The sequence below is a fragment of the Aptenodytes forsteri genome, unplaced genomic scaffold, assembly GCF_000699145.1.
Source record: "Aptenodytes forsteri isolate BGI_AS27 unplaced genomic scaffold, ASM69914v1 Scaffold111, whole genome shotgun sequence".
In the NCBI taxonomy this organism is placed as follows: Eukaryota; Metazoa; Chordata; class Aves; order Sphenisciformes; family Spheniscidae; genus Aptenodytes; species Aptenodytes forsteri.
The window spans coordinates 2,092,680-2,101,605 of record NW_008794710.1 but is presented as its reverse complement, the minus strand read 5'-3'; the positions used below and the strand labels follow the sequence as shown (position 1 = coordinate 2,101,605).

Sequence of the window (8,926 nt, the reverse complement as noted above, 5' to 3'; positions counted from 1 at the left end):
CCAACCCAAAACCTGCCAACTATTGCTGGAGGTTGATTTAGCACTGTCAATCACTTATTTCAGTCTCAGAACAAGTAGAGCAAGGAGCAGGTATCGCTGGTCTTTTTCTTGGATTCTCCTTCCCAAAACTGAGACCGGCATGTAGCAGGGGACCTGTTTCTTTCTCTCATTTTTCAGATTTACACAAAAAAAACCCCTAAGATCCCACACAGTGGAAATATACCCCAAACATTAGGAACGACATCAAAACGTACATGCTTAAAGGTTAGTTTTAAGTTCCAAAAGTGAAATTCTGTGATTAGAAATAATCAGGCCTTCATCATTCTAATAAACATCTTCTGACTAAAAAAAAACCCCAACCAACCCAAAACCTGCCAACTATTGCTGGAGGTTGATTTAGCACTGTCAATCACTTATTTCAGTCTCAGAACAAGTAGAGCAAGGAGCAGGTATCGCTGGTCTTTTTCTTGGATTCTCCTTCCCAAAACTGAGACCGGCATGTAGCAGGGGACCTGTTTCTTTCTCTCATTTTTCAGATTTACACATGGAATAGATTTTTTTTTTATGCAATGCAAATGTTAACGTGAGTGACGAAGTCTTGTATTTATCACCTTTTTTCTACTGTTTCTCATTGTGGTTTAGGAATCTTAGTTCTACCTACAAATGTGAAAAATGAAGTAAAAATAACTTCAGTTCATGCCATGCTGTTGAATACTGATCTCTAACTATGAACACGGGGACAGTCGGCTGGCATCCCTGTACCCTCCCCAAGCGTCCTATCTAAAGCGCTTAAGAATCCCAATTTAAAGGCAGTTACTGTATGCTAAATATTACTAAATCTATTAATTTAATTCTTTAAAAAAAACAAACGTCTTCCCCACCATGTGCCATACCACCATGCCTGTTGGACAGCTACTGAAAAGAATACTCCAGATATTCCACTCTACTTGAAGAAATGTGGGAATAAGTTCCAAATCAGAAATTTGAAGTCCTTAAGTTACGCTTGCTCATGTGCGTTTGATGCACTTTTCAGGAGAACTGAGCAGTAGATAACTCATCCTTGAGTTACACATTCTGTGTGCTTTCAGGAGGGAGAAAAAAGAACTGAGCCATTTCCTCAGTGGCCTAATTTAGGAACTCTGTTTTTACCGAAATCTCAATTCCTGAAAGAAAACATCCTTTCATTCTAATTAGTCAGACAATGGGATAGACTTGTTTACTGGGAGCATGTGAGATGCGTTCAGCATGGTAAAGAGACTCTTCTGCTAATGCTCAGCATTTAACTCGTTTCAACAATTTCAGCACCATCTTTCATTCTTAGTCTGCAATTCCCCCCCCCCTTTTTTTTTTTAAATAAACTTCACAGGTGCTTAAACAAAAAACAGGTGAGGCCAAGTAGATTTCTGCAGACCTGTATAGCTATTCAAATCAGTTAGCGAGACAAGCACTGTGAACTGTTAAGAACCTTAACGTTCCAAAATCATGCCCTGACACCCCAACACAGCTGCACCTGTACCCTGGGTGAGCTTGTACGTGCTGTTGAAAGCAACACTTGGGCAAAACTGAAAGTTAAGAGAAACAAGTTGAGTTTAAAACACAACTTAAAGACATTACCTCTCTTATGTCTTCGTTGCCTTCTTTGATATTCTCTGTTGCACCCACAACTAGTTGATGGATATTGTCAATATCAGTCTCCTGTTAAAAAAAAAAAATTGAGAAACAGTGATGAATTTTAGGAAAAAAACACTTCTAAGGATTTGGAGAACAAGCAAAACTCAAATATAAAACCTAGTATTATTAACATCTTCGTTTCAATGATGCAAAGGTATAGAGGCAATTAAGTTGCCATTTCTTTACCTGTGATTTTATGAGCCTGAACGGAGACCGCCAAGATCAACAGCAAGTTTCCCATTTATCTAGAATCAAATTTAATCTGTCTAATTTTTGCCAGCTCTTAGGTGCCACCATTTACAGAAAAAGATGCTATTAAATAACGCATTTAACAGGACACCAATTCTGAGGCAGAGGGATCATTCTAACACGTTACATCTTCCGTTCCCAGTACGTACTAATAAGTAGCCAACAGTAAATATCTCGATTTTGCATTTGAAAAACAAACAGAAAAATCTTTTCCATCGCATTTGTGTCAAAGATTGATTAATCTTAACGTTTACAGCTTGCATGCAACCGAGACCAAAACGCCCCCAAGAAAATCTTCAAGCTGTGTTTGCTGCTGTAGTATGAAATTATACTAACCTGTTGCAAGACTTTTTCAGTGAATATCTCTTGTAATCTGGAGATTTCCACCACTTTTCCTTCAATTTGTCTTGGCAAAGAACAGAAAGACTCCATTAGAAACTAGTGCAAACATTTCTTGCTCCTGCAGATTGAGATTCTCCAGCCTGGTAAGCGGGCTATTCAAAAGGCACGGCTATTTTGTCAGCCGCCTGTTACGCAGCAGTAGCCTGTGGTTAGTGCTCTGCCAGTTCGCGGCTGGAAGACGACCAGCCCACAGTGGAGCTCTGGGAAGGGCTCCACCCGTAAGTTCCCAGCTGGCGGCCTTCACTGCGAGAGCCTTGCGTATCGTCCTTCTTTCATCTAATACAACAAAATCCACGGCGGGCCCCAAGTAGTTAATTTTGACTTGTCCTTTTTATATGCTACTGTGAAGTGCGGAATTCACCTCGCCTAGTACTAATAATCCAAAAGTAAAGCTCTAGCTTGAGTTAGCCATTCAGGTTTTCTGCACAAGAAGCGGAGAGCAAACGGCACCGCCGCACTGCCATAAGGAGAGGCAGGTCTCTGCACGGGGGTCAGTGATGGCACCTCCCCTACTGGCGTCTGTATATGCAGCGGACAATGCGGTATGAATGGAAAACTTAATTTTTAAAACTTAGATAAGTGAGATAGAACGTAAACCTTCCAAATTTGACCAGTACTATTTTGGATAGTTTGTGGGTCACTCAGAACCATTCTTTACACTGTGGGACAGCACAGTGTGTAAACTCGTACAGTTCGTTTCCCAGGCACTCCTATTTCGTCCCTCCTTCTACCACACCACAATTCACGCAGCCGGGTGTCCTGCAGCAAATTGACTCTGTGTGGGTGTTGTCTGGGTTATGGGACCAGCATGCACAGCAATCTGTCAAGTAACAGAGAATTGTACCTGACTTCATCAAAGAGATTATTCATTTCACCAACGAGTCTCTGGTTCTCCTGTTCAAACTGGAAGAAGGAGATCACACACATGAGTTCACACGCTCAGACCCAGGGCACTTACTTCAACCCCCACCCCATCAGCCAACTTCCACCCTTCCCTGCAAGCTATTTACAATGCATCTCAACTGAAAAGATCTTCAAGAATTACTAATACTGGCCTAAGTGAACAATCTGAATCTGCTTATTTGTAACCAGTCACGGTAATGCTTGTCATTTTCTTCCCATAAATGAAACAAACCCCAAAGTAACTTGAAGATTTTGCTCAAGTTACTTTGCAGTAAGGAAAAATATAGTCAATGAAACCGTCCTTTTTTGTTATTTTAGAAATTTGAGTGGGGAAAGCTTTCAGGCTTGTGAAAGCATGTGATTCTCTTCACAACATCTCTGCATTATCATTCACATTACTCATGTACTGCCCATGGCATGAAGTTAAGAGCTTTTAGATTTTGCTACAATATGAAGTATTTTGACATCTAGTACTTCATACTTTACAAACGCATTGGCTTTAGTTATTCCAGCAGACCTCTTCCATTTAAAACTCATGAGTAATCAATGAAACATTTAAATACACTTTTAGCACTACATTTTTCAAATACAAGCATAAATAAAAGTCTATACAGGAAAATAAGGTTTGACTTTGTAGATGTACTTGACTGTCAGATCATTTGGGATTCATTACAGAACAAGTGAACACAATGATTTGCTGAAACAAAATCTGCACAGCCAAAATACAGCTGAGAAAGGTATCCCATGTGGTAGCGGAGTTTGTTGGAAACCACATCATAAGGACTGTGTTTTAGAAAGAACCTGTTAGGACATACTGAGCTGGGATTTTCAAGGTGCCTGAATGACTTCGATCCTGCAGTCTGGCAGCCAGCTCCAGATGGTTAAAAGCCCGAGGGGGACCTGCAGCGTGCCGCTCCCTGCCCCACAGCCACTTGGACCTGGGCAGTACGCTCTGGGGAGCACTGTGGCCTGCCCCAGCCAGAAGGCTCCTGCCATCAGGGACAGCAGAGCACCTGGTATCGGAAGGGTCACAGGTCCCATTTTGGGGGAAGGAGGGTAAGCGTATTCAGGGTATTCTGCCAATTAATTCTACACGGCCAAAGCCTCGGTAACAACTGGAGCTTTGCGGTATGGACACAACTGACTAGATCTTTGCACTTCTCTCACAAAGCTGGGAAAGACCTGGTCTGTGCGGTTATACAGAAATAGCACACAGGATATACATTTCTACTGAAAACATTACCTGCTACGCACCCCTGACAAACCTGGGTGATGCACACTGCAGTGTGAATACCAGAAAATGGGATTCAGAATGCAAAGAATTTGACACGGGAGCTGTGCAAGACAGCAAGCCCTGTTCTAGTTCCATTAATCTCCTTATTTTGAACTAGCCTACATAACACACTGGGATTTTGGCATAAATTCAATCACGTTACAATTTCATTAGCAGTAAAAGTGCAGCAGTCCTCTCAGCCACCTTGCAAGGTCTCATTATCCTTTTTAAGATAGAGCAGTGTGTTGGCAAAGATAAAAATGCCAACAGAGCAGCACTGCTTACAGGTCAGACCTGGTTTTCAGTCAGTGCAATAGGAATTGCTTGCTGAGCAAATGCCCAACGCTTAAGCTGGCAAGAAAAGGACGTGCTGCCCAGAGAAGAGAGTAAGTATTTGAAAACAATGATCATCTTGTGCAAAAAGCAAAAGGAAGGAAGGAGGGGGAAAAAGTCTGAATCGCAGAGAATTATGGCAACAGTGAGGGTCGTGTTACATCAGTGAAAGGCAAATGGGTGTTCTGCTTTTAGAGCAGTGCTACTCAAATAGCTGAAAATGAAGCACTTAGTATTTCAAAGTAGTTTAAACAACAACGCAGTTCATCATTAAGATGCAACATGAAAATTAGTGGCTATATGACATACAGTTCATCTGACCCGTAGCTTCTTTCACAGAGCCAGTCTGTAGGAGTACGTAAATTTAACATTATTATACTGCTACGTTTGGTGACGACCTTTGGCTCACCACTGTGACCCCCACCCTGCCCCAATCATGCCACCAGCGTCCCTGTCCCAGGTCTTTTAAGATCTTCCCTTTACAGTTTAAGCAACCCCTCGCACGCATTGCTTCAGATGCTGATGTATGCAACCCTTGAAATGATCCAGAATGTTCCAGTTGAAACTTCTGCCGTATCAAGTGCTTTCATAATACTAACACAGAGAAGAAATAAAGTGTGTATACTGCTTAGGGTGCAGTGAAAAAGATCTAGTGCAGCCACCGAGGAATTTGTCCTGCTCCTCTCTCTCCCCACATACAGAGTCCTAAGCAAGCGCTGCTGCTAGTCCGATTTCACGGTATGACACTTTAGCTCACTAACCACCTTTTCCACCTGAGTCTTCTGGTAGATTAGTAAACTGAATCCCACCACAGGACCAGATAGGGCTGGCTTAAGGGAGAGTGGATAGCAGGAGCCGAGCAAGACTTCTTGCTTTTCTGCCTTGCTCTGTGGCAGTGCAGAAAATGAGAAAAGGCAAGCCGCCTTTCATACCCGTCACCTTCATTCCATCCTTCTCACACCCCACACCATCGCCACTGTCCCCCACACTTTGTGCTGTAACGTTTCATCTTGCTTCAGGCCCATCAGGACCTCAGAGAAATAGTACCTGATTCTCTGCCAACAGCAAATTAAATGTCAACCTGCATGACTTAGAGGGAAACGGTTACTGTGTTAGAAATCAGAAATGTGTAGGTTTAATCTGGCAGAAGTGAGTGTGAAATGACAGGTATGTTTAAAGAAGGGTAACAGCGAATCTCATACAAAAAGGTTTAGTCTTCTGACATCGGCAATTTATGTCATGAAGAATAATGAAAAAATTGTTTTTTCTTTCTTTTAAAATACGAATTTCTTTTTGTACTAGAGGTTCACCGTCTACCTGATGGGCAAGAACAGCTTTCTCTCCTTGGTTAAAGGACTCCAAGAGTCCAAGAGCACAGACGAGGAGGAGGGCTGTCGGGCACTGTCACCTTCAATGTGGGGTAGAGGCCTCAGGAAAGGCGCGCCCCACGGGATTTATGTCATGAAGAATAATGAAAAAATTGTTTTTTCTTTCTTTTAAAATACGAATTTCTTTTTGTACTAGAGGTTCACCGTCTACCTGATGGGCAAGAACAGCTTTCTCTCCTTGGTTAAAGGACTCCAAGAGTCCAAGAGCACAGACGAGGAGGAGGGCTGTCGGGCACTGTCACCTTCAATGTGGGGTAGAGGCCTCAGGGAAGGCGCCCAGCCCCACGGGTCGAGGGGGAACAGAGAGGAACATACTGCACAGCTCCCTGAAGTACCACTCTAAAGATCCAATGGTTTTGTTAAATAAAAAAGTACCAGGGTTGCAAGACATTCAAATGTCATTGTCGCTGCTGTCTGTAGTGTCTCCTTCTACAGAGCAGAGCATTTCTTAAAATATAATTGACTAATACAGTGATATTTACTTCACAGTGGCGGATGGTTAAAGGTGTTTCATCACTGGACTCCATTACGTTCACACCACTGTATGTCTCTGGTTTCTGTGGAGTCATCTCAGAACAAAGCCAAGGAACAGAGCAATGAAATAGAGCCACGAGATTTAGCACTGAGTCAACTGGTTGGTCCCTAAGTGACTAAATGGGGCCAGGAAGCCGTAATTGTTTTTCTGACTACTGTAAGGATAAGTATTTCTGGACAAATATTCAACATCAAAAATTCCCTATTTTGCTGCCTTAGAAACTGAGATGATAACTAATATAGAAGGCAAATTTTCAATAAAGAAACAGTGAATTATTTTAATCCCTTACAAATAGCACAAATCCACTTGAGAAAGTATTCTTTAAAAAGTCCCTTTGATATTTAAAACCCTCCACTGGCACGGATTGCCTTTTGAACTGCAAAATGATCTTTGCAATTTGAAATCATGGCTGAGGGACCGCTTGGTGCAGACAGCGGTAAGATATGCTAAAATAGTCAATTGAACAAAAGGTTAGAGCGCAGAACACATCGTATACCAGTGTGTCAAAGGGATTTACATGATGGGAACATAAACCAAAAACTCTAGGGATCAGTATAGCTCAATGATTTATGGCTTATTAAAGTAGCCTCTTTTATGACAGTGAAATATTCTGTTACTAAAGTATGGCATAAAGTGACAAACTGCTTAAGATATGTCTAAAAATCTAATGCATAGAAGAAATAATCACAGTTCTTTTTATTATCCCATGAGATAAGTCATTATATGTACTGTACCTGAATTTAAGGCAAAACCAAACAAACAAAGATAAAGTCAGGGAAAATTAGATATTTTCCACAACTCAAACAGCAGAGCCAGTTTTTTTCCCCCTCTCAATGCAACCACAAGACATCTGCTCACAATAACTATAAAAACCATTAATATACCTGTACTCAGAGTTATAAACCGAAATTTATTGTGCAAATCATACAATAGCCTGCAACCAACCATTCTGAACAATGTAAAGCGCTCTCCTGTGGGAAAAATACTGATAGAAATTGCTGCTGTAGCAATATGATAGGGCTTTAATTCATTATTTTACCCCCAGGAAGGATCATGGAACCATGATCGAGAATTGTTAAGTATTATTTGACACAACACATTCCACTTTAAAACCAACACAGCAGTTTCTACACTGTAACCTACCCTCTTCTGAGAACTGCTGGATCTTCTGAGTAACTTAAATGCAGTTAACCCAAGCTTCACAAATCAAGTGTTCAAAGAGTAGAAATTAACTTCTGTGTAACAGCAAACATAATGCAGAGGAGAAATAATGAACTGTCCTTTGAGTGAATAAATTAACTAAAACTGTGAGGGTTTGCTACCTGTTTGTAAAGACCCTTTGATTCCTGCATTAAAAGCACAATGAGGTAATTAAATATTGCCAAGTTAGTATGAAGGATTTATGTGAGCAGTGAAAAAAGCAATGCACATTCAAATACTCAAATTATTTCCTAAGTTACACCTATATTTACAGCTTGGACCCAAATTTACCTGGAAATTAGCATAATGGATCCAGTTACTTTAAAGTCTGTTAGGAGTGAAATTATACAGTATCCAACTTTTACTAATAAAGGCCAACTCTTAGCTGTAAGTTTCCTCAAAAATGCACCGAAAGAGCAGTTTTGCTGCGGGATAGTCAGCACACACATCCCTAGCCTTTGTAAATTAGCTAATTATAGTGTTCATAAAATGAACACATAGACTCCTTCCAAGGCATATTGTGGAAATAACTGATGCTTGTTAATTTTCAGGAGAGGTAGAAAGCAAGCCTGTATTTCTTCACAACAGTGCCAGAAGCATAGACTCATAGTCAGTGTGAGAAGGAGCTGAGGCACGGACAGCCCTGACCACTGGTGGTCATATTGTCAGCCTGCAGCGAGGTACAACAGGAGAGAGCAGCTCTGGGTGAGATCAGAACCAGAACCACAGCAAGATTCAACAGGTGATTCAGACATCCAGCTCAGAACCAGCTTTCTGCAAAACTGAGAATAAATTATAAGCAGAGAGGAGGCTGTTCTAGTGGTAACTTCCCTTTGTATGCTTTTTTCAATCCTACAAGTACTGAGAGTACATAACAAAAGTAAGTTTTAAATGCAAATTCACACATGGAAATTTAAGAATAAACTATGGCACGAAAGCAGTAATAATATTTCAGTGTATTAACATATATAT

The 8,926-nt window shown here is 41.1% G+C and overlaps 1 protein-coding gene across 2 annotated transcripts in view; it reads right to left on the bottom strand.

Annotated features, from left to right (window-relative positions):
• Positions 1-8,926, bottom strand: part of STX18 (syntaxin 18) — a 34,907-nt gene that overhangs the window by 2,780 nt on the left and 23,201 nt on the right. For both annotated transcript variants that reach the window (XM_019470630.1, XM_019470631.1), the window contains 3 exons: positions 3,167-3,225; positions 2,257-2,326; positions 1,615-1,695 (listed from right to left, as the gene is read on the bottom strand). In XM_019470630.1, coding sequence (XP_019326175.1) covers positions 1,615-1,695; positions 2,257-2,326; positions 3,167-3,225 — 210 coding nt within the window. The remainder of the gene's footprint in view (positions 1-1,614; positions 1,696-2,256; positions 2,327-3,166; positions 3,226-8,926) is intronic.